Consider the following 25,826-nt stretch of genomic DNA (forward strand, 5'->3'; position numbering starts at 1 on the left):
ATGGAAAAAGTTGTCTTGCTATTCATGTCAGAAAAAAATCCCTTTAAACTTCCAGACTTAATTAACATACAAGAGCAGCAAAAAAAAAAATTCCAAAATCACATCAGTTTCTCTAGCAAACGGCAAAGGGTGTCAAAGAAAGTGACGCAGAGTATGAGTCTTCAGTTCATAGGTGCTTGCTTTTCTCAAGTAGACAGCCCAGGGAACACTATACGTTGGACAGATTTTTATAATCGCCTCCACCCTCTTGTCAATATATTCACCTGCTTCACTGCAGTTCATCCCCTTTTTCTTCTTGCTCAGTACAGCAGGTGGATGACTATGCACACTGCACTACACAGAAGATTTAACTCTGTCTTCTAGCATGGGGACCCCCTGGCACTTACAATACATTTTAATTTTACTCTGTATTTCAGTGCTGAGTACTACAGGGTAAGTAGCACACTACTGAATTGAGGAAGATTATCTGTTAATGATTAATATCCTTTCTTCACTTTTCAAATGTGGAATGTTTCTTCCCTTTTTAAATTATGAACATTGTACAATTGAACCATGTCATTTTTAAAAAGAAATAATTTAAATTTGTGGTTGCCTAGTGCTGCTCTGGCTTCTGTCTGAGAGAGAAACATTTAACACCCATATTTCTAATGGGACATCTGAAAAGAAGAGATCTGGACAAATAGCCACAATACTTATAAAACTCTCTTGACTCTGAATATACCTACAGTAACCTTTGCTTTAGGATTTACCTGATGCGTAACAGTTTTAAGATAAGACTGAGAAGAGACTGAGTGACAACTTTTTATGGCTTTCCCTTTCCCATGGAAGAAGAAATCCAAGAAGAAAAATGAAGAAAACTTTATTATATCTATCTTTACATATTCTTTTTCCTCCTTAGCCTGGGATCAATCTGTTTTCTAGTTTCTTGCTGCATTTCATTGCATCATTTCACAATAAATTAATTGTGATATTTGCTCCTAATCTCCCTTGTTTTCTGAATGTCATTGCTTGGATTTTGAGCAGTGTAGACATTCCTTGTTCTGCATTCACTTAAGGACAGATTCTGTATACTGTGTCAAGTACTATAAGGATAATTAAGGAGGGAGCACCACAGAGTTTGGAACAGAACTCTGCCTCCAGAAGTTGAGGAACATTCCTTCCTTATGCAAGACATCCAAAGAGCAGAGCCATTTACCTTGTAAGCTATGGTGGGATTTTGATCTTGAGTCAACACACCTCTGCAAGACTTTGTAGCGCACAAGGACTGTGCATTTGTAACTCCTTTTGTTTTGAGGCATTTTCAGGGCAAATTAGAAGAACTGCGTGAAATGAAACCTTTGTGTCATGAGAGATTTGCAGGGGTTAAAGGAAATATGTAGCCTTCCAGCAAGTAACCAAGTTACACAGAGCACTGGCTTACTGGCACTGACATGCTTTGCTTAGCAACAGTGGGGGTAATAAAGCCATGAGTAAGTTCCTAGAAAGTCTTTGCTATCATCCTGGTGCTGTCTGAGCTGAGATGTATCCATCTGCAGCTCTCTGTGCCCAGGAGAACTCCCCTCATTTCAGTTCAGTGGGATACAGAGCAGAAGGATACCTGTGCTCTCAGACCTTTTTCATGAACGAGTAACTTCCATATGGGAAGAGAAATTCAGACATGGCTGAAATCCTGGGTCTATTCAGTTATTTAGTTAAATGCCCAGAGGCATAAACTGAGGTCCCAACATTCTTTTTTTAACAGTTTTTGAGTCACTAATTCCACGAGGATTTCACTCTGTTTTTTCTTGACAGGATCAAGCAAAGACCAAGAGGTGGCTTGAGGACATGGGATCCTGAAACAGGTAACGGCACAGCATTGGTGCTGATAACCATCCAAGGTACACTTTGGACATGCTGGCTCCTCTTCCTCACTGTCATGTGTTGTATTTCAGCTTACCTCACCAGATGTGATTTTAACAATAACTCAAGGCCATTCTGTGACTGGACCCAGCCTTGCAATGTCAACCAGGGAGTGTGGATACGAACCAAGCATGACACTCCAACTGAGGGAACAGGTCCTGATGGAGATTATCCTGATGGAAGTAAGTGCTCATTTGTGGCCTTGTTGATTCTCCATTTCTGAAGACAGCTTGACTACCTTTATTCTTCTTTCCTTGAAAGAGAAAAGACATTCATGAGGCCCTTTGAAATGTGTCTTGTTTCTTTCATGCAGACACCTGTCTTCGGCTTTTCATCGTATTAGACAGGAGTTTATTAAACTGACTTGCACCTCATAGATTGGATATCTTTATCAGTGCATGGAAGTAAAAGAAAGCAAATTGTATCACGCTTAAGGCTTCATAGAGAATATAGTGACATAGAACAGATCATTTTTCAAGAAACAACTTCTGGTCAAATTCCACTGATACCAGTTTATGGCTACAAATGTAATGATTACTGCGCTGGTACGAGATAAAGTTCACACCCGCTAGTTACAAAATCAAGTTTGAAACTGAAGAATATTTTTAAAAACCTTTCCCTCTGATACCTGTGATTTAAAAACTGGAGTCTAACATGGTCACAGGATCAAACAACTACCCCACAGTTCCATCTCTGTGTGTTTGAACCACTATCCTTGCCCCAGCAGATCCATTTAAGGGGATCAGTCTGCAGTCATACAGCTTCCGGTAATTATCCCAAGACTGAAAGGCCAGCTACTGTCAGAGTCAGTAAGCAGATTAGAACAGTATTAGTTGGGATTGTTGCTAAATAATTTTCTGCCTTCTTTCTATTTTGATAATAACAATTAAAATAATCTGGTGGAAGAAAATAATGAAACATTTTTTATTTGGATTAACATAAATAAAAATGTTTTGCTTTTTGAATTGACATAGACCATATCACTTTAAATGTGATTTAGATTTTCTTGCCAACTTAAATCTATGACTGAATGTTAGATGCTATGTGTGGAGCCATACTTTATCAGACAGAAATGGTCATTCATTTATTCTTGATTCTTTTCCATAGTCAAATGAGAAAGGCTTGACTTTAGCTGCATTAGCGAAAGGTAACTTTGGTCTTAGCCCACATGAAGCAAAAGATTCCAGCCCGAGTAAAGCAAAGTCTGATTTCATATTGAACCAATCAGACTATAGCATTTCAAATCCTAAAGAAAGACTGTAAGTTCCTGAATTTTGAAAAATTTCCTTCCTTTTCATAATGTCAAATTTAAATATTTTGAAGGAAATATCAGCACTGTTTTCTATTTCTTCTATTTTGAGACAAAACAAAATGCTGACAGTTTAGAATTTTCCTTGTGGCAAGGATTTACTTATCTTGAGACCAAAATATTTATTAAAAAAATATAACCCACAAAAGAACATGTGTAGAAGATTGCCTTATTTTCCTTTGGGGAAAGTGGAACCTGAGCACAGATCAGTATGGCAGTGCCTGGAAGTGCTGTCTCTTGAAAGAGTCCCACGACTTTAATTGTGATCCCAAAATAAGTGTTCTTGTGAGATGAAATATATTTGCTTTGCTCTCAGGCTCACATTCTACTTTGTATAACTACACAAGTTATCCATTGCAATGTGAAGTCCAGACCCCCTTTGCTTTGCTTGTTTACACTGATAATGACACCTGAATTTCTTCCAGATTTGGAATGTACTTCAGTTTTAAATGACATCTAATAAGTTATCAGAAGCTTCAACCATATTTTAATTTTTGTTTCACTCTGCAGAAGGTTATTTCATCTACCAAGAAGCAAGTAATCTGGTCCCCTTCGATACTAACAGACTGGAGAGCCCAGATACTGTAGTTTCTGGAAAAATATGCATAGACTTCTGGTACTACATGTTTGGATCAGAAGAGATGAATGAGCTGAGAGTGCTTGTCCAAGATGGCACAGGGGAGTCCGTGGTGTGGCATCGGAAGGGTAACCAGAGTTCCTTCTGGAAATATGGTGCCATCACTCACACTTTTCCAACACAGAGGAAGATAAAGGTAATAGATTTGCAGAATATATTTCTTTGTACAGTGTCATCATTTGTTCTCACCTTGCAGGATGCAAAATCTTGTGCACGTAAGCTAGAAAATATAACCAAGATTTGCTTGGTTTCTATTTTGTAAATAGAATGGCCTCATGATTTCTGTCAATGAACTAAGAGAAGAAACCACCAACCTCCTAGTTTCACCAGTGCTGTTAGTTAAGGGATAAAATTCAGTTTCATTTTCTCTCTTTTTCCTTCTTTTCCTCCTTAATTTGATCATGAATTTAAGGACTTTAGATGTTGTAATTAAATGCAGGTTTGTCAGCTGTGAGTTTCAAGGTTTGAACTTTGGGATGCCACCTGTTGTACTCCTCTGTACTAATTCTCATAAATCATTTATAAGTCAGCAAAATAGAGGACAAGGTTTCTTGTAGTCCTCACCTTATTACAGAATATATATTCCTTTAGCTTTTATAACCTCATTTTGCTGGTTGCAATTTTTAGCAAAAAAGCAGACAGGTTAGTTTGAAGACATGCTAAGAGAAATGGTCTCATGTTTGCCTAAACATCTCTGATGCAGAAATCACTTTGTGTCCTGCCTAGGTAATTTTTGAGGCTGTCCGAGGACTGACAGAGTATGGGGATACAGCACTGGACAATGTGAGAGTAAGGGATGGACCCTGTGGTAAGTCTGTGTTTGCACCCAAGTCTGTGCTTTTTCCTTCTCTCTGTTTAGGGCTGAACACAAATTTCCATTTCTCTACTCCATATACAATATAGAAACCCCTCAGAACATCGCACCACCAAAGAGAATGGCAAAAACTTTACAGCTCACTTCACTTTAATGTTATGGGTTTTGCTGTAATTTTGTCCTAAATCTTTCCTCATGACCTCCAACATCCAAGACAAGCTATTACTTTCTCTGCAAATGTGAACTTTTTCACCAGGTCCAACAAAATTCACCTTCACTTCTAAATCTGAAGTGCATCTCTAAACCTAGACAAGGCTTCGCACATTGATCTTGGCTTCCAGATTAAATGGTCTAATTGGCATTTTATGGCAAATATCAGTTTATGCCAGCTCATTAAATACAGAGTACAGCCACATGTCACAAAAAGAAATAACGAGTCAATAACACTGAGTTGCACTACCAGCTTTGACTACGAATCAGGAATTTGAGCTTGATCTCTGACCTTGTAACAGATCAGCCAAGACTAGCACAAGCTGTGCATGGCTGGGATCCATTTTTACTGACAAGCATGAAATACCTACAGAATGTAAATTGACCAAGAAATTTGCTGAAAAACTTACAGAAAATTTCATTAGGTCTCAATAGATGTTGTTCTCTGTGAAATACTACTAAGGTAATGACATAGCATGTTTTGAATTTACAATACCTGTGACAAAGATTTCCTTTCAAGTCCACGTTCTCTGATCATATGATTCTATTTAAAATTCCATTAAAAAGACTTGGGGCCTTATTTTGTTTAGGGCTAGGGAGAGCCAGTTCTTTATTTTCCCAGTTGTATTAGCACATGATTCAGCCACTGGATGGTGCACAAAGGTCACTCCAAGAGACAAGAGCTTCTCTGTTCATCTCACTCTCATACCTGCCAGCACTTGCTGACAGTAGGACCTTCATGTGTCTTAACACACACCAGAGGGAGTCACACACCCAGCTGTAACTACACTTCCAGCTCCCAAGAGGAGCCCGAGCTCGGTCACCGTGATCTGACTAACAATCATATGAGCTTTCCTAAGAGCTAAAAAGACCCACACATCCCTGATTTTAAATGCAGGCTGTTCTAATTTCTTCACTGAAGAACTTCTAACTTTGTGCTGGTGAGGAGTGAAAATTCCTGTATGTTGCTGTGTGAATAGTGTTCACCCTGTAATGTTGAAGCTCATTGTACTGATTTGTCTTTTCCACTAACAGAAGATGTCCCTACACCTGGACCACCAACACCTACACCAACAGAACCTACACCAGCTCCAGTGACAGGTAATTTTAGCCAATCATATATACTACTCAACAGGTTGTAGGACACTTGCATTTTTTACTAGCAGTACAGCTTCTTTGCTTCAGTTGATTTCTATGGGTATTTGTCTATGATGTTGCTTTATGCCATACAAATCAGCCTTTTCTGTTTCAGTTCTTCCCAGTGTAATCTACAAAATGAGAGTTATTGTGCAGTGGGAGAACACAATAAGATGGGATTTTACCATGTGTCTGTATGTTAATGAGAGTATATTCCTTTTTCCTGTCTCCAGAAGCTATTTGCAGTATACATGGGGATCCCCACTACAACACCTTTGACAAGCAGCGTCATGACTTCATGGGCACCTGCACCTACACCCTCTCCAAGCTGTGTGAGAGCAACAGCTCCCTGCCCTACTTCAACGTGGAAGCAGCCAACGAGCACAGGGGAGACAACACCCGTGTGTCCTACGTCCAGTATGTGGATATTGATGTGCACGGCTACAGGATCAACCTTGGTCAAAAAAGAGCTGTGAAGGTAAGATTGGAGCCCACATCTATCCTTCATAATTTATAGCATGAATGAAGATGTTGTACAGTGACTACAAATTTCCAGCATCTGTACAATAATTTTTAGAGGGCAGTCAGATATTTAGGAGCAGGAGTACTGTGAAGTTCCTAAACATGGGAATTCCAAAACTGAAAGCCTAGGCTAGAATTCTGTGCTGTGTTGTTGAGGGGTGGGCTAAGAGCTGGCAATCCAGATGGGGTTGGTGGGCTAGATTACCTTTCTAACCTGCTCTCCGTGCTCAACTTTGGTATGTAACAGGGAGCAAAGAGGTTCTGAATTAGCTGAGTTCATGTTGGTGGTCATTTCCCAATCCTGTGTGGTAGCCTGTAATGCTGAACACTTCTCCCTGATTTCTACTTATTCCACTTCACTGTTGACTTCATTTAACACCTGGCCTTTACCATAAAGCAGAGTCAGGTGGCAGTCCTGGAGTGACAATCTCATGACTCTCCTTACACTGATTGTACACTTGACCTGCTATTGCATCCTAGAAGTTCTTTCTGGATCCTTTCCATAAAGGGCTAAGACAGTAGAAATGGTTGAGCCAAACCCCCAGCATATAAACAGGTCACCTTGCTTTATTATTACCCTTCTTATAAGAAAATACAACAGTGATTTAAAGGAGGCAAAGGATTAAAGACACACTGAAACCTTTCCCATTTGATCTTAGAGACATGGAGAACTGATATGTCCTCATTTGACCAACAGCCTCTCTCTTTACCTTTCCCCTCTGTTTACTGGTTTTATTATAAAAAAATAGGTTTGTAGGCAGTTGCTGCAGACAAATCATACTAAGCCTTGGACTTTTGCCAGCTGTGTCTGGCTCACCAAGACCAAAGCTGTAAATTATGCTGCAGCCATGCTGTTATGCCCTCAAGCCCTAAATTATGTGGCCATATACACATATACATACATATACTAGCACAGAGTGAGTTCTTCTGCTCACTGTGTCAATATAGAGATCTAAGAGGGTCACCATTAAAAATGCTTCTTGTCAAGTACTTACAATACTTATCCTCCTCTATGCCTGCAGGTCAATGGAGTCAGCCAGGTGGTCCCTGTGACTTTGGCCCCAGGTGTCAGTATTTCCCTCAGCGGGCAGTATGTTGTGGTTACTACTGACTTCGGGCTGCAAGTCAAGTTTGATGGAAACCACAGAGCAGAAATCACCCTTCCCAGCACCTATATGTCTAAAGTCTGTGGAATATGTGGAAATTACAATGGGGAAAAAGCAGACGACTTTCTCAACCCAGATGGAGAGATGGAAGCAAACTCAACCAGCCTTGGCAACAGTTGGCAGGTTTACAATGACTCCAGGTAGGACTCCTGCCAGGATGTCAGGTCTTACCTGTTGGCTGTGCAATGACCAGTGTTTTATGCAATTCTTCTTTGGAGGCCAAAAATGTCTGACATGTGGGATGAAATCTATCCTTGTCAGTGTTCTTACTTTATGCATCTGGGTAAAGTTTCACAGAAAATTTAACTGTGCTTAAGAAGAGAAAATTTCTTAGACTCTTAGAACAGTTTAGGCTGGAAAAGACCTTTGATGTCATTGAGTCCAACAGTTAACCCAGCACTGTTATATCCACTAACAAACCATGTCCCCAAATGCCACACTTAGGCATCTTCTTAGTTCCTCCTGGAATGGTGACTTTATCACTTCCCTGGGCAGTTCTAATGCTCAACAGCCCTTCTGGAGAAGAAATTTTTCCTAATACTGAATCTAAACCTACCCTGGTGCAACTTGAGGCCACTTCCTCTCACCCTGCCGCCTGGAAAAGAGACTGTTTCCCATCTCACTACAACCTCTTTTTGGAAAGCTGGAGAGAGTGAGGAGATGTCCCCTGAGCCTTTCCTCTCCCAAGGCCTAACAACCTCAATTTCCTCAGTCACTCCTCATAAGAGTCATGCTCCAGAGCCTTCACCAGCTTCATTGCCCTTCTCTGGATACAACCCAAAACCTCAAGGTCTTTCTGGTAGTGAGAGGCCCAAAAGGAATCTCAGAAATCAAGGTGTGGCCTCAACAGTGCCAAGGACAGGAGAGTGATCCTGCCTTCTTGCCCCTTCAAATCTTACTCCACATACGCTTTGTGCCCAAAGAGAGTCCAGCTGGGGCGGGGAGGAGGGGCAGGTTTTTGTTCCCTCACATCATGATGACTCCTCAGGAAAACCTCAGGCTTCTGCTGGGCTCAGGCAGCCAGTACCACCCCTGTAGCCTCACCATGGGGTAGGGCTTTGTCCCTGTTGTTCAGGGCTGGATCCTGCCAGGTGCTGGGCACTGCATACACAACACCCATATCTTCACATCACATACCCCTGAAGGGACCCCCGGGCCTGAGTATTAGGGTTACTTACACATTGAGGTTTTCAGGAACAGCAGACAATTAAATCAGAAAAACATATATTATTTTATAATTTCATTTATTTATTTATTTTTATTTATATGTTTATATATATAAAAATATATATATTTTGTAATGTCTCCATAAATGGTCTCTTCAGGCACCCTGATGCAACCCAGGCCACAAAGCTGCAAGGAAACACTCCCATAAAAGAAACACTGCCTTTCTCATTTGCTTTGCTTTGCTGATAGGAGAGAAAGACCACGGAGGCTTCTTCTGTCTCCTGGTGCTGTTTGAGCAAACACAGAGTATGTTAAATACAAGCACAGTCCAGACAGGGAGAATGATCTGTGAGTTTTAGCATTGACTTGGCTAAATTCCTTTTGCACATTTAAATGTACATTTTAGTATTTGAATGAAACACTGAAGCTGCCCACTAAGATTTCAGTTATTGTTTTAGTTTATGAATGCTTATACTCGAAGACATTGTTTCAACACTTCTGAGATACTTGACTTGTTGTGAATTATTTCAGTGTGTTATTTAATGACAGTAGGATTTGAGCTTCAAATGCTTTCACTTGCTAATTCCCCTTCCATGTAAACAGCCTGACTTACCAGAAAGCCAAAAATAAATACCTGAGTTTAATCCAAGTCTCTTAAAGATTATCAGGTTGAGATCATATTAAAATCTGAATTTCTATCCTAAGAGTCTGAAATAGAGGGATTGTAAATACATTGTGTTTACCTGGGAAGAAAGCTGTAGTTTTGGTAGATGTGATTTCAAAAGCATCTCAGGTGCTAGTGAATCCAAAGTTGATCTGTTAATTTTTCCACATTTTTTTTCTTTTTTTTTCCTCATTAGGTGCTCACCAGATTATGGTCATACTCCAAACTGCACTGATGATGAAAAACACATGATCCAAAGCAATGCATACTGTGGACTCATCACAGATCCAAGTGGTCCATTCCAGAACTGCCACACAGTGGTCGACCCAAGGAGTTATTTTGAAGATTGCCAGTATGATCTCTGTGAACTTCACTTGAGCAATGCAGCCCTCTGTGAAAGCCTACAGGCTTATGCAGATGTGTGCCAAAGTGCAGGAGTCCAACTGGCACCATGGAGAAATGCAACTTTTTGCCGTATGTATCAAAGATTGCTCAAAATTACCACTTGTCAGGAGGGCTTAATGAGGATTTCCTGAAGACAGAGTCTTACAATCCTCTTTTGAATTCATGTAGCACTGAGAATCTTGACTGATCAGACTAAAGATTTCAAGGTTATATGTAGTTCCTCAGTTTGATTCCTTTGGGAAGATGCTAGTGAAAAGAGTTCAGCTGCTTTGAATGAAAGGAAAAAATCCATCTAATCCATCTTAAAATTGAGTTGGAGGCATTTCCTTTTAATTCCTCTCTGCAAAGAGAGCAAGATGAAGGAGGAACGCTTCTGACTAGCTGAGCAGGAGATCTGGGATAAAGGGAGGAGAGTGTTGTAAAGACTGTCAGTGGCACAGACTCCCATACGTATAAGAGAGTAGGGAGTGCTGACCATTCTTCCCAATTGGATGTGGAGGAAAGCATCAGAGCATCCTGTACAGGTGTAGTCACTTGTGGTTTCATTGGGAGAGGAGCCAACATGGATAGGCAGCCTGGAATTAAAGTCTAGGACTGAAGTCAGAGTTCTATGAAATGTATTCTGTAACACTGCTACTGAATGTAGAGAACACAGGGAGTGTGGGGAACAGATGGAAGAGACAGAAACACACAGAGGTACAAGACAAAATGTGTAAATTGAAGTAATAGATGTCCGTGCTAGGGAGTAAGTAGAAATAATGATTTTTCTTCTTTGAATATTGGTAAAGAGTAAATAAAGAAAATTTCTCAAGCATTCAGGTATATATTATAGGAAAAAAATCCATATTCTTTTTAGAACAGAATTTAAATACAAATTTAATGTCTGAAATGCCTGAACAGATCTATTCCCACTAGAAACAATAAAAGGAACAGGAAATAGTAATTCAGTGCTCCATGTGCCTTCTGCACTGAAGGAGATGGGGAGACTAAAAAGCTCGTCTGAAAATATTGGAGTTACTGAAGCCTAATTTCTTTTCTGACTTGTTTCCCATTTGACTTCAGCCTCCATCTGGCACATTTTCTAGGCTAGGGACATTACTGAGGCTTTCTGTCCTAGAGATTCTAGGGTTTCTAAGCAGGAGTGAGCTGTCTCTGCATCTCTTCTTTGGGAGGGATCACAGGATCCCTTCTCCTTGCCTTGTGCCTATTTCCTTTAATAAACCTGTATATATTTTTGTCCTCTGCCAACCTCACCAACTTATTTCCTGTAGAGCGCCTGGGTCAAATTACGTGGGAGGATGGGCAGAAGAATGTAGAAGGTCATTATATTATTTCTGTCTCCTAAGAAAAGTAGGCTAAAGATAGAGTGAAAAAATACATCATTAAAATTGTCCCACATCACATAAACATCAGGAAGCTCAAAAAAGATTGGTCCGGAAGCTCCAGTTCTTAGACCTTCTCATCAGAATATTACAGTCTTTAAAATATATAATTACGAAGTGTAGTTATATGTCATGCATGTAACAAAAGATAAAAATACAATAGAGCATGTCTCCAGACTGATTATTTAACAAACCTTAAAGACTTAAGTGAAGTGAAAAAATAAGAATGAAGACATTAAAACATGTCTAGAATTAACTATGAGAACTATAGACTAAATATAGCATGTCTAGTAAAAATAGCTAACATGACACTGATATCCACTGTCCAGTGGAAGAATTCAAGAAATAATCTTCGTGTTCTAGGAAATCCTCTCTCTGAATGAAAGTTTAGACAGCCAAACCCCAAAAGAAATGCAAGTGTAGTAAGAAAACAAAGGTGTGCATGAAATGTTGCTAATTCCAAGATGTTCACAAACATTTCAAAAGAAATCAGAATATGATATTAAACAAACCCAATACATGAGCAATTAAAAAATATTAATATATAATTGTATCTTTTCTTACATAGCATTGGCCTGTCCAGCCAACAGTCACTACGAGCCCTGTGCTGCAGCCTGCCCTGCCACTTGTGTTGACCCAACTGCTCCCAACACCTGCAGCCTGCCGTGCGTGGAGGGCTGTGTGTGCGACAGCGGGTACCTGCTCTACAATGACCGCTGCGTGCCCAGCCAGCAGTGCGGCTGCTGGCACAACGGGCAGCACTACCCCGTGGGCTCGGAGTTCTGGACTGACAACACCTGCTCCTCCAAGTGCACCTGTCCCACATGGGGAAGCAAAGTGCAGTGCTTCAATGCCTCCTGCCCTGCGGGCCAGTTCTGTGGGGTGCAGAACGGGAAACCTGTGTGCCTTGAACACTCCTACGGCATCTGCCACGTCCATTCAGACCCCCACTACCAATCCTTTGACAAGGTGACGCACAGCTTCATGGGCAACTGCACCTACACCCTGGCCAAACTCTGCTCCAACACCACCTCCCTGCCCTACTTCAACGTGGAGGCCAAGAACGAGCACCGTGGTAACACCCGAGTGTCCTACGTGCACGAAGTCATGGTTGAGGTGTACGGACAGCGCATCGTCATCCTCAAGCAGCAGAAGAGCCACGTGCTGGTAGGCACTGAGGCCTGCTTGAGCATGGTGCAGTTGCAAGGCAGGGCCGGCTGCTGCTGGCAGGGCCTGAGGCGTACTAATAGTCCCAGGGATGGGTGGGTTCCACTAAAGGCACTGGGTTGCTTTGTTTTCCCTTTTGGGAGGGGCTGGAGGAGGAAGAGTCCAATGGGGAACATGGGCCATGTTGAGCACAGTGCAGAACCCAGCAATCAGCTCTGTGAGCCCCCATGGTGTTGGGGTGTGAGGACATCCCAGGAAGCCGTTTGGGCCATGGCTGGGCTGGCAGCTGCTTTCCCTGGGCAGGAGCAGCCAGGGAGGCCGGGAACAGGCCCGGGGCCCACTGTGGTGGTGTGTGTGCCGTAGGTGAACAGCGTGCGGCAGACGTTGCCGGTGAGCGCAGCAGGAGGGGCCATCACGGTGAGCAAGAGCGGTCGCTACGTCGTCCTGGAGACAGACTTCTACCTCCGAGTGTCCTACGACACTGACCACTCGGTGGAGGTGAAGGTGCCCACCACCTACTTCAACCTGACCTGTGGCATGTGCGGCAACTTCAACAACCGCAGAGATGATGAATACATGATGCCCAACGGGCAGCAAGCCGCAGACTCCAACGCTCTGGGGGAGAGCTGGCAGGTCCCAGACAGTGACCCCTCCTGCGGTGTGCCCGTCCCCTCCCCACCCTGCAGTGCAGAAGAGGAGGAGCTCTACCGCTCCGACCAGTTCTGTGGCATCCTGACCACCAGGCCTAGCTCTTTTGAGAGCTGCCACGGCACCATCAACCCCCAGGACTACTTTGACACCTGCTTGTATGACCTGTGTGCCCTGAATGGTGGCCAGGAGTTCCTGTGTGCTGCTCTGGAGGCCTATGCTGATGCGTGCCAGGCAGCTGGTGTGACTCTGCTTCCCTGGAGGAATGCTACCTTCTGCCGTGAGTTTCCATAGAAAAATGAGTCTTTGAACAGCTGCATTTTGTCTTATGAGGATGATTTTAGCCAGTAACTGTCATGGCTTACATATCATAAATTCTTCACATAATGACAAAATATACTGAGAGTTAAAATTCTTCAAAATTCAGGCTATTATTGTTTTCTGGCACAGAACAGAGTATAATTTTGTTCTTTATCTCAAGTATCTTTCATAAATCACTAGCAATATGCCTCTTTTAATGTAGTCTCATCTCTGCGTTTTAGATTATGTTTTGCCTTTTATAGTCTTGTTTCATCTAATGATTTTAACAATTCTTGTACTTGTGGAAATGTATCATCTATGTACAAGATCTAGTGTAGAAAGGCATAGTTTTCCTTGGATTTGGAGGTGCTTTATAGCCTGGATACAGGGTTAAACATACTTTTCTTGTGTAGTCTATTTTCTTTTCTTCTTTCTGATAGTAAACTAAGAATGGAATTTCGGGCTTCAAAAAACCCCCACAACTGCCACTAGCTCAAAACAATAATGTTATTGAATAGTGCTTTCATGTGGGTTTCGTAGCTTCATGTGGGTTGTCCTTATTAATGCAGTGCTTTTTGTTGTTTCTTAGCTGTTGCATGCCCTCCCAATAGTCATTACAATCCATGTACCAGTGCTTGTCCAGCAACCTGCACTGACCCTCTTGCGTCGCAGAACTGCAGCAGACCTTGTGTAGAAGGATGTGAATGCAACAAGGGCTTTGTCCTCAGCGGAGGACAATGTGTGTCCATGAGTGACTGTGGCTGCCTTCAGAATGGCAAATATTATGAGGTTTGTTCTGGAACATAATTCTTATGTGGGGCTTATTTCACAACTCAACACTACCATTAATTCTTTTAATTTACTTTTATTTTCTTGTCTCTAACAGAAAGGAGAATCTTTTTGGCAACCCGACTGTGTAGGCCAATGTGTGTGTACTGGAAATGGAACTGTAGTTTGCAATTCAGACACATGTGAAGTAAGAGAAGTTTGCAAGGTGCAGAATGGACTCCTGGGATGTTACCCATTGAATCCCAGCACCTGCCACATTTATGGGGATCCACATTATATAACCTTTGATGGGAGACTGTACCATTTCCAAGGAGACTGCAATTATACTGTTGTTGAGAGATGCACAAATTCTTCTGAAAAGTTCTCAGTGACAACCAGAAATGAACATAGAGGAAATCCAAACTGGACAGCCTTGAACTCAGTTGCTGTCACACTGAAAAATCTGCACATTGTTTTGAAGAAAAACAAGGAGACCTATGTAAGTATTCTACTTTAAGCACAAACAATCCATCGCATCTATACACATTACATTTCTGCCCAAAAGAACTGAATAGGCTTCTCTGAATTCTGCACCTCCAAGACAGCGCATGCAAGAAGTCACAGAATTTATTTCTTTTTTTCTAAAAAAGGCAGAAATCAGCACAACTTCATTTTGTCCAGTCATATCTTTTCCAAATGAGGTTGTAGGATAAAACAGCTTTGTCTCTGTCGTCATCTACATCAGAAAGGTTTTACTAACTTTAAACTAACTGTTCTACAATTGCTTTGTGGTAGTTAAGACAGCAGGAATCCAAAATTGTGCCACAGAGTACTATTCAAGGTCTGAGATAAGTGTATGCCTTTAGTCTGTGCTTAGGCTTCTGTTATCTGTACTGTTCATTAGGGTAAAGCTGACTCAGTGAAGAAAGCCATAATGCTGGCAGTGCAGATGTCCTCTTTGTTCCTGGGAGCTCTGTTCATTTACTTGGTTCTGTGGGGTTTGTTTTCTTTAGGTGAATGGAAATCAGGTTTATCTTCCTGTGGATTTGAACCATGAAGCCAGAGTATCCATACAAAGAAACTACATAGTCATTGATACCTCTCTAGGGATCCAGATTAAGTTTGATGGTGACCAGGAGCTTTTCATTCTGGTGGATGAAAGTCTCAAAGGACAGCTGTGTGGTCTCTGTGGGACATTCAATGACAACCAACTGGATGACTTTTTAAACCCAGATAAAGTCCTAGAACAGGATCCAAATAAATTTGGTGACAGCTGGATAGTGAAGGATGACAACAGGACGTAAGTATCAGATAATACTTTTAGAAACAGCAAAATGCCTGAAGCATAAATCATCAAGTTATAGGTCTAGCATACATTATTTACATTCAATAGTTGCCATCTTTTGATATTACTTATTTACTAGTGTGTTCACCTTTGGGTAACTTCAGTTTTCAATAGAAAACATTGAAATTTCAAAACTTCAGTCAACCTTCAGAGCTTTTCCACAAGAGCTTTGTAAATTTTTCTTGTGATTAGCATCCTTTTTATGAATATAACTTGAATTTTTTCTCACTTCCCTATTCTAAAATATTGCCTAAGATATCACCCTAAAATATTCCTCCTTCCTGCTATCAGAAGTCTAAATCTATCTTTCAGCTCCTAAGATAACTTCATGTAGATTAACCTAGTTATGGGACATTTATCTATCTATTAATACTTTCACACACAAAGTACTACACTTACTATATGCAATAATTAATTGAAATTATCTTTCTTGTTTTGGATAGCTGATTTTTTGTTTCTTCTGTACTTTGTTCTGTGGATAGACAGTCACAATTTGCAGCTATATTCTTAATGGGAATTTTTAAGTTAAATTGCAATATTTCTCACTTTTGAGTTTGACACATTAACAATGTCTATACATAACAAATCTACAGAATTCGGCATAACATTCCATCATAGTTGGGGTATGCCTTGCAGGATAGAACAAAACACAAAGGTTTATTATATAACCACTCTACTGTTTTATTTTCATGCAGGTGTAATCAAGTTTCAGTTGTACCGCCTGCTTGTGACCCAGAAAAAGAGAAAGAATATGAAGAACTCTGCAAAATTATTTTGAAAACTGGTGGACCTTTTCAGTCCTGCCATTGGCACATTCCCCCACAACTGTACTTTGAGAGCTGTGTCTATGATCTGTGTGCCACAGAGGGGGATTCTGATCAGTACTGCAAGATTTTGGAGGTATATGCTGCTGCCTGTGAAGTTGAAGGTGTAAATCTGGGTGAATGGAGAGAGGATACCATCTGTGGTAAGTCATTAGAACATTTAGCAAATCACCATCTAATTAAATCCTCATGCTACAAATATAAATTCAAGTGACTAAGGAATAGAGCAGAATTTCAGAGATGGGCATTCAACAAAACACAGGAAGCTTTCAAGTGCTTAACATCTCTGTAAACTTGGCTTCTAATTAAGTTTTTAATGGGCTTCCAGTATTCACTTTAGAATGTGATATCTCAACACATTTGATCCAAAATATTGTTCAGAATGGGGTTGTGAGAGACAGTATGCATTGTCAGCTAAGGGCTCAGCAAGGGACAATTGAGCACTTGTCTAATAAATCACCATTTTGGCTTTAAGAAAATATTTCTCTTTTTGAGAAGTCTTTACATCTCACTTAACCAACCTGCCTACAGCTCCACATTTTCACCAAACATGCAAAATAAATTTCTAAGTATATAAACTAGAGCTTTAAAATCAGTAAAGAAGAATCCTGCAGCTTGAGGTCCTTTCAGCATTGGGGCATTTTTACCTAGGTAGACTGGTTAACACAGGGGTAAGGTGGGAGGCATGACATTCATAGAATCATAGAGTAGTTTGGATTACAAGGAACCTTCAAAGTCCAATTCCCCTGCAGCAAGCAGAGACATCTATAACTAGATCAGGTTATTCACCATCTAAGCTCACCCCAAATGTTTCCCAGATTTCACCATGCTCATGGTAAAAAAATTCTTCCTTGTATCCTTTAATTGCTTTTTCTGGAGCTACCAGAGATAATTACCAAAGCCAGCAAAAACCAGCAGCCTAAGAATGAGGCTACTACATGAAAAGGCATTCCGTAACTGCTTTCCAATTCCAAGACAATACTTCTCATCCCAGTTTGTGAGCAGTAAAAAGCAATGTCAGGCCATTCTTATTATGAAGTCTACATTTCCACTTAAAAAGCACTTTGAGAGCCAGCTGAGTACTACTTTGCCAAATAGGACAGCTTTGAGCAATTTGCAATGGCAAAGGATTATGACTGTCACATAGTGTAAAAATATAGGATCTTAGGGCATTATGATGACACATGAGGAAGGGAGTTGTAAAATAACACACATTCTCAGACACTTAAAATTTCATATTTTATAGTCAATTTTTCAGTACTGGTCGATTCTACCCATTCCATTGTAGCATCTTCGAATTTTTCATGAACACGGGTTCATTAGACTTAGAAGGGCATTTGCAAACAGAGACAAGATTCCAAACATTATTGTGGAAATTCTGTTTTTCTTTCTGCGCCATATACAGCGGCACCAACAGCCTGCAATATGTCATGTACATTTGAGGTTGACTTCTGTGAGTGGAAACAGGAAACTGATGATGACTTTGACTGGATAAGGCACAGGGGACCGACACCTACACCCAATACTGGCCCTTCCAATGACCACACAACTGGAGGTGAGAACAGCAAACAGCACTGGGCTGTGCTTCTCTTGGAAGAATGCAAGGAGCCTCTTGTAACAGCAAATTCAGGCCATGTGTTTCTAGGCTTAATCCAGGGTCATCTGCACTAGTCAGGAATCTGTTATGGGTGGATGAGCAGCACAGAATATTGATGAGCAGCATAGAATATGCATGTGACCTCTTAGCATAAGTGCCTGTAAGGAGGCTTCTGCAAAGGTAGATTCATGCCAACACTGGATCACTGTGGCAGCTGACCTTTCCTTTAGAAGGTGCTCCTTTCCTTAAGTACAAGACAGGTGTAATCTCCTGGTAGTCCATTTGTAAATTGAAAGAATAATGTAAGTACAGGGTAAAGTAATGAAGTAAAGCACTGTACACACTCTGTAAATTGAGTGACTTTGTCTTATCCTGGCACACTAATGTGAAAACCTGACATTCTGCTGTTTCTAGAGGGCTATTATATCTACCTGCAAGGAAGCAAGCAAAAGCCAGCTGATGTAGCCCGCTTGGTCAGTCCAGTGTGCAGTTCAGAAGGACCTCACTGCTTCCGCTTCTGGTATCACATGTATGGAGCAGCAGAAGCCATGGCTCTGCGTGTGTATGTAGTTCACAATGAGACATCAACATTGGAATGGAAAGATGCTGGAAACAAAGGGGACAGATGGAACTTGGGAGAAGTCACAGTACACAGCAGAGGAAATATGCAGGTAAGAACACAGAGTCTCACTGACTCTCACTGAGATGAACTGTGCTTTCTAATGGCAATTCATTTGTGTGGCTGCAGCTAATGACAGGATCTATCCCTTCCCTTAGATTGTCCTGGAGGGCATGATCGGTGAAGATCTCCAGAGTGATGTAGCTTTGGATGATCTGTCGATTGTAAAGGGACAATGCACAGGTACAAACCATGACTGGGGAGAGGACACCTTGAAAAAGATTATGCTTCTTCTAGCACTAAGTTGAAGAGCTGTCCTCAACCATAGTTGCTGTTGTCAACGAGACATGATCAAGGAGGATTCATCTCATTTTTACTGTCGTTTCTTTCATAGATGTTACTCCAACAACACCAGGACCCACCATCACAACACCATCAGAAGAGACACCCACGTCAACACCCATGCCAGATTCAGGTAACAAGAACAGAACGGCCATGGGGCCAGAGGCCTCTGTAAAGGGCAGGGTGGAGAGAAGAGGCAGTAGGATGTGCTCAGCTGAAAGTTTCCTCTGGTCTTTCCACTGTCAGGCACCTGTGTAGTGGAAGGAGACCCTCACTACCACACCTTTGACAAGCAGTTACACCATTTCATGGGCACCTGCACCTACACCCTCTCCAAGCTGTGTGAGAGCAACAGCTCCCTGCCCTACTTCAACGTGGAAGCGGCCAACGAGCACAGGGGAGGCAACACCCGTGTGTCCTATGTCCGACACGTGGATGTCGATGTGGCTGACCAGAGGATAAGGCTGGCACAGGGTGGAGTGGTGACGGTGAGCTTGAGGGGCAGATGCTGTGGGGCGGTGTGAGCGGAGAGAACTGGGCCAAATGGACTGCTCCAATCCTGTCTGGGTTCCTGTCCTTCCAGGTCAATGGGGTGGAAGAGATCCTGCCTTGCAGCCCATCCGCAGGCGTGCAGGTCTTGTCCAGTGGCTTCTACACCATGGTCATGACAGACTTTGGCTTGAGAGTCAAGTTTGATGGGAAGCATCGGGTGGAGGTGACGCTTCCAAGCACCTTTGGGCAGAAGGTTTGTGGCATGTGTGGCAACTACAACGGGATAGCAGCAGATGACTTCCAGAACCCAGAAGGGGCAATGGAGCCAGACTCCACCAGCCTGGGCAACAGCTGGGAAGTGTCCAACAACAGCAGGTGGGTATGGCCCCCAGTAGCCCTGGGGACACATTGCAGCAGGAGGGCAGGAGGAGGAGGCACCAGGACAAGGCCACAAATGACCCAGGGGCCCTTCTGCCTGTCTTTCCACAGCTGCTCAGCCGGACCTCTGCCCACCCCAGCCTGCAATGAGACCGACAAGCAGCTCATCGGCAGCAGCCACTTCTGTGGGCTCCTCACGGACACCAGCGGCCCGTTTCAGGTGTGCCACGCTCTGCTGAGCCCCAGCAGCTACTTTGACACCTGCTTCTATGACCTGTGTGAGCTGGGGCTGGACCGTGAGACCCTGTGCAAGAGCTTGCAGTCCTATGCAGATGCCTGCCAGTCCCTCGGTGTCCAGATACCTGCGTGGAGGAACGCAACCTTCTGCCGTAAGTCCCGACAGGGTACCTGGGGCCGGTACTCTAGGAAAACACAGGACAGGATTGCAAGAGTGAGCTGGGGAATAACAACTATTCTCCGTGTGGGCTGTAGGGATACACAGGTAGATATCAGTATCAGAGGCACCATTTTCTGTTTCATTTTGATTGGGTAGGACTGAGAACACATGTAGGGCCAGAGACCATTGAGAAAATAGGGATAGCTACTTTTTCAAAGGAGATGTTCAGCAGAAAGGGGTATTCTGTTCTCCGCGTAATTTGTTGGGTCATCTGTTTTGGCAGCGATCACTTGTCCAGCCAACAGTCACTACGAGCCCTGTGCTGCAGCCTGCCCTGCCACTTGTGTTGACCCGATGGCTCCTGTAACCTGCAGCCTGCCGTGCGTGGAGGGCTGTGTGTGCGACAGCGGGTACCTGCTCTACAATGACCGCTGCGTGCCCAGCCAGCAGTGCGGCTGCTGGCACAACGGGCAGCACTACCCTGTGGGCTCGGAGTTCTGGACTGACAACACCTGCTCCTCCAAGTGCACCTGTCCCGCACGGGGAAGCAAAGTGCAGTGCTTCAATGCCTCCTGCCCTGCGGGCCAGTTCTGTGGGGTGCAGAACGGGAAACCTGTGTGCCTTGAACACTCCTACGGCATCTGCCACATCCACGGGGACCCTCACTACCAATCCTTTGACAAGGTGACGCACGACTTCATGGGCAACTGCACCTACACCCTGGCCAAACTCTGCTCCAACACCACCTCCCTGCCCTACTTCAACGTGGAGGCCAAGAACGAGCACCGTGGTAACACCCGAGTGTCCTACGTGCACGAAGTCATGGTTGAGGTGTACGGACAGCGCATTGTCATCCTCAAGCAGCAGAAGAGCCACGTGCTGGTAGGCACTGGGGCCTGCTTGAGCATGGTGCGGTTGCAAGGCAGGGCCGGCTGCTGCTGGCAGGGCCTGAGGTGTACCAATAGTCCCAGGGATGGGTGGGTTCCACTCAAGGCACCTGGTTGCTTTGTTTTCCCTTTTGGGAGGGGCTGGAGGAGGAAGAGTCCAATGGGGAACATGGGCCATGTTGAGCACAGTGCAGAACCCAGCAATCAGCTCTGTGAGCCCCCATGGTGTTGGGGTGTGAGGACATCCCAGGAAGCCGTTTGGGCCATGGCTGGGCTGGCAGCTGCTTTCCCTGGGCAGGAGCAGCCAGGGAGGCCGGGAACAGGCCCGGGGCCCACTGTGGTGGTGTGTGTGCCGTAGGTGAACAGCGTGCGGCAGACGTTGCCGGTGAGCGCAGCAGGAGGGGCCATCACGGTGAGCAAGAGCGGTCGCTACGTCGTCCTGGAGACAGACTTCTACCTCCGAGTGTCCTACGACACTGACCACTCGGTGGAGGTGAAGGTGCCCACCACCTACTTCAACCTGACCTGTGGCATGTGCGGCAACTTCAACAACCGCAGAGATGATGAATACATGATGCCCAACGGGCAGCAAGCCGCAGACTCCAACGCTCTGGGGGAGAGCTGGCAGGTCCCAGACAGTGACCCCTCCTGCGGTGTGCCCGTCCCCTCCCCACCCTGCAGTGCAGAAGAGGAGGAGCTCTATCGCTCCGACCAGTTCTGTGGCATCCTGACCACCAGGCCTAGCTCTTTTGAGAGCTGCCACGGCACCATCAACCCCCAGGACTACTTTGACACCTGCTTGTATGACCTGTGTGCCCTGAATGGTGGCCAGGAGTTCCTGTGTGCTGCTCTGGAGGCCTATGCTGACGCGTGCCAGGCAGCTGGTGTGACTCTGCTTCCCTGGAGGAATGCTACCTTCTGCCGTGAGTACCTGCCTTGCCATTGCCAGAAAGGGAAATGAGCCACAACCTTGGCTCTGAACCTCTGGCCAATGTGTGTCTTAGGTTTTTCCCTTCCCTCGAGGCTGTCCATGGTTCAAGTCTTGCTGGTCCTAATTTTCGCCTTGTCATTGCAGCCCTGCAGTGTCCTTCCAACAGCTACTATGACCCCTGCATGACGGGCTGTCCTGCCACCTGTGTTGACCAACACGCCCCACTGAACTGCTCCAAGCCTTGTGTGGAGGGCTGTGCGTGTAGCTCTGGCTTCCTCCTGAGTGGAGACACCTGTGTGCCCGAGGACAACTGCGGCTGCCACTTTGAGGGCAACTACTACACCGTGAGTGAAAACCCTGGCCTGGTTTGCAGAGCCCTGCCGGGCCACTCCTCTGCCTGTACTTTCCTGCCTCATCCACTGAGGTTTGGTGTTTCCCTGCCTGCAGGAAGGGGAGTCCTCCGTCAATGAGAACTGCACTCGCCGGTGCCAGTGTGAAGCCAAAGGCCACATGGTTTGCTCTGCCCTGTCCTGTGGCGAGGACGAGGTCTGCAAGATCCAGGATGGCCAGAGGGGCTGTTACCCAGCCAGCACTGCCGTCTGCCACATCTACGGTGACCCACATTACAGCACCTTTGATGGGAAGCTCCACCACTTCCAGGGCTCCTGCAACTACACAGCGGTGACAGGCTGTGACAACTCCTCCCTTGGCTTCAGTGTCACCACCCGCAACAAACATCGCGGCAGCCAGAGCTGGACAGCTCTGGACTCTGTGGCACTGTCCCTTGAAGGCCTCCACATTGCACTGCGCCAGCACAAGGCAGTCTACGTAAGCCTCTCATTTTGGTACCTGGGAACAGCAAACACACCAGACACTCTTGAAATACCTCTCTGGTTCCACTGAGAGCTTCCTGTTCCCTGAGCCTGCTGCGTGCTCACAGAACAGCCTGGCGGGGCTCTCTGTGGGGCCATATGTGGCTGCTCATGCAGACACAGAGTCTTGGTTACTTTCCTGAGCTTTCAGTGTGCTGTTGGTACAGTTGTTGCTACCCTCGTACACCTGGGCAGGGTTTCTCATGCCAGCAGTGCTTTTGGCTCGCGGGCACTACCCCGCTGAGGAAGAGTGACCTCTCAGTGGAGGACACCTCTTAATGCTTCTGTCTCCCTCTGCTCCCCTTCTCCAGATCAACGGTGCCCTGGTCTCCCTGCCTGCTTCTCCTGCCCCCGGTGTGACCATCTCCCTGAGCGGCTCCTATGTGCGGGTTTCTACCAAGCTGGGCCTGCAGCTGCAGTTCAATGGGGACCATGAGCTCCTAGTGAAGGTGTCTGAGCAGTACAAGGGCAAACTCTGTGGGCTGTGTGGGACGTACACTGGGAGCCAGCAGGACGACTTCATGCGACCCGATGGGGTGGTTGTACCCGACTTCAACGACTTTGGGAGCAGCTGGATGGTGCCGGATGAAGAGTGGCCGTGAGTCCTTGTTCCACCATGCAGATGAAGGACAGAAGGGACTGTGGGAGAGGGGAGCTGTGAGGGACATCAGGAGGGAGGGTTGGTGATGGCAAGCGTGGGGCAAGGGAGAAGAAGCAGCTTCCTGCCCCCTGGGAGAGTGGGCTGAGCCTGGGCAGGATGCTTTTCCTAAGCTGCTAGGATCGCACCTCAGTCGCGTGTTTCTGTCCATGTGAAACCAGGGAGGGCAATGGTGCCTGTGGGCCATGTGTTCCAGCCTTTCAAGTGACAGCATTGGGAGCCTGCCTTAGTGCAGGATCAGGATTGCAGAAGCTGACGTTATGGCTGGGGAGGAGGTCAGGAAATACAGTGGCTGCTGTCAGCAGGCTGCAGGCAACTCAGGGCTGTTTGTCTGCTTTGTAGGTGTGACCCAGCCATCAGCCCACCTGCATCCTGCTCCTCTACTGAAGAGGAGGCAGCTAAGCAGCAGTGTTCAATCCTCACACACCTCGGTGGCCCCTTCCAGCCATGCCATGCAGTTCTGCCACCCAAGACATACTTTGAGAGCTGTGTCTATGACCAGTGTGCCACGGGTGGCAGCACGGAGCAGCTCTGCAATGACCTGGGGGCCTATGCTGCAGCCTGTGCTGAGGCGGGCGTTGCTCTGGGAGACTGGAGTGCTGGCACTGTCTGTGGTAAGCCTTCTGTTGACCACCTTTGATTTCCTTGAATCTTAGGGACAAGGAATGGGGCAGTTATGGGGGCAGTACATGGGGCACAGATTTCCCCATTTATCATATAACTGGTCACTCTGGTAGGCCTGCCCTTGCATCAGGAGGTTCTTCTGGGCAGGTAGAAACCCTGTCCTGCACTTTGTTTGCAATGGTTTGGGGTGTTTTGGGAATTGTGCAACATCCCCATTTTGGAACAAATCTCCATTACCAAACATACCTCCTCCACTTCTGTTTCGCTCTGTTTCATTCACCTGCTCCTACAACCTTGTCCCCCTTTCCATGCACCACAACACCGCTTCCAAATACAACAACACCATCACCAGGGATGAGCACAAGTACTGTTGTCTCCCATCTGAGTTTTTTTGGTGGTTGTGCTACGCTTTTCCCCCTTGCCTGGCTACCCTTCCCTATCCACGGGCAGGCCATGGATGTGCATGGATGTACCTGAGCTCTGGTGTTCATGGGGAAAAGGTGGCCCCACCCTTACTCTAAAACCTCTGCTTTTCTTTCTGCACCATGTTCAGCTCCACCAACAGACTGCAATTTTGCCTGCACATTTGATGAGGACTTCTGTGGGTGGGTCCAGACAGATTACAGCAGCCTTGACTGGAGAAGGAACAGAGGCCCAACGCCCACTCCAAATACTGGCCCATCCTCTGACCACACAACAGGAGGTAGGAACAGCAATCAGCCCAGAGGCCAAGGGGCGTCACCACAAAATGGCAACAAACTTCTAACAGCAAACACAGACCACACTCGCCGGTCCTGTGGCGAGGACGAGGTCTGCAAGATCCAGGATGGCCAGAGGGGCTGTTACCCAGAAGGCCAGTTGCTGGCCTTCCTCCAGAGGACTTTGTCCGGTGCCCCTGAGGGACAAAGGATTCCTCTGGGAGGATTTCCAGCCCTGGAAATCAGTTTGTGCTGCCCCCAGAGCAGGCGAGGACCTGCCATGCAGGGGAGAATGCAATGCACAGCTTGATGACCTGTCGGTCTCTTAGGAAGACAAATGAGTCTGTGACTCTGTTACAAGATCCTGGCTTTTCCAGAAGGCAAAGATGAGGCTTCTCCAAATCTGCAGAGCCATGTGAGGACTGTGACAATACTATGGCGGTGTTGTCATGTCCCAGTCCAAAGCATACATCTGCAATGGCCCTGAGAACACATTCATAAAGGCACTTGGGTTTGGGGAGGGTGGTAGCTTGCAAAGGAAGTGTGTTTGCTCTCCCTTCATTTTGCCTGCCTGAAACTGCAGTCCTGTGGTGCTCTCAGGACTCTGCTTGGTTTGTCCCTGGCTGCTTTGGGTAGCTCTGATGGACCTGTGACAGTGTGGCTCGTGCTTTGTTTCAGATGGCTACTACATCTTCCTGCAAGGCAGTAATGATACTCTCCCTGGTTTTGTGGCTCAACTGGTCAGTCCAGTGTGCAGCTGGGAAGGAACACTCTGCTTCCGCTTCTGGTACCACATGTACGGAACTGCTCAAACAATGGCCTTGCGGGTGTACGTGCAGAAGGATGATGAGCTAGTGATGGTCTGGAAAGAAGTTGGGAACCATGAAGACAGGTGGCACTTGGGAGAGGTCACAGTGAACATGACAGGAAACATGCAGGTAAGGCCACAGGCTCTCACTGTCACCTC

The 25,826-nt window shown here is 45.3% G+C and overlaps 1 protein-coding gene across 1 annotated transcript in view; it reads left to right on the forward strand.

Moving 5' to 3' along the window:
• Positions 1-292: 292 nt before the first annotated feature.
• Positions 293-25,826, forward strand: part of LOC135278567 (uncharacterized) — an 89,775-nt gene continuing 64,241 nt past the window's right edge. Inside the window, exons 1-30 of the mRNA XM_064385142.1 lie at positions 293-432; positions 1,792-1,841; positions 1,932-2,081; positions 3,719-3,981; positions 4,572-4,653; positions 5,905-5,970; positions 6,240-6,484; positions 7,551-7,834; positions 9,722-9,999; positions 11,881-12,479; positions 12,843-13,407; positions 14,017-14,216; positions 14,314-14,694; positions 15,209-15,495; positions 16,236-16,507; positions 17,770-17,919; positions 18,376-18,632; positions 18,739-18,823; positions 18,975-19,055; positions 19,169-19,410; positions 19,506-19,789; positions 19,904-20,181; positions 20,473-21,071; positions 21,435-21,999; positions 22,152-22,351; positions 22,455-22,835; positions 23,191-23,477; positions 23,880-24,151; positions 24,715-24,864; positions 25,538-25,797. Of these exons, the coding sequence (XP_064241212.1) occupies positions 365-432; positions 1,792-1,841; positions 1,932-2,081; positions 3,719-3,981; positions 4,572-4,653; positions 5,905-5,970; positions 6,240-6,484; positions 7,551-7,834; positions 9,722-9,999; positions 11,881-12,479; positions 12,843-13,407; positions 14,017-14,216; positions 14,314-14,694; positions 15,209-15,495; positions 16,236-16,507; positions 17,770-17,919; positions 18,376-18,632; positions 18,739-18,823; positions 18,975-19,055; positions 19,169-19,410; positions 19,506-19,789; positions 19,904-20,181; positions 20,473-21,071; positions 21,435-21,999; positions 22,152-22,351; positions 22,455-22,835; positions 23,191-23,477; positions 23,880-24,151; positions 24,715-24,864; positions 25,538-25,797 (7,881 nt within the window). The 5' untranslated portion in view covers positions 293-364. The remainder of the gene's footprint in view (positions 433-1,791; positions 1,842-1,931; positions 2,082-3,718; positions 3,982-4,571; positions 4,654-5,904; positions 5,971-6,239; positions 6,485-7,550; positions 7,835-9,721; positions 10,000-11,880; positions 12,480-12,842; positions 13,408-14,016; positions 14,217-14,313; positions 14,695-15,208; positions 15,496-16,235; positions 16,508-17,769; positions 17,920-18,375; positions 18,633-18,738; positions 18,824-18,974; positions 19,056-19,168; positions 19,411-19,505; positions 19,790-19,903; positions 20,182-20,472; positions 21,072-21,434; positions 22,000-22,151; positions 22,352-22,454; positions 22,836-23,190; positions 23,478-23,879; positions 24,152-24,714; positions 24,865-25,537; positions 25,798-25,826) is intronic.

Source organism: Passer domesticus, chromosome 11, assembly GCF_036417665.1.
Source record: "Passer domesticus isolate bPasDom1 chromosome 11, bPasDom1.hap1, whole genome shotgun sequence".
Taxonomy (NCBI): Eukaryota; Metazoa; Chordata; class Aves; order Passeriformes; family Passeridae; genus Passer; species Passer domesticus.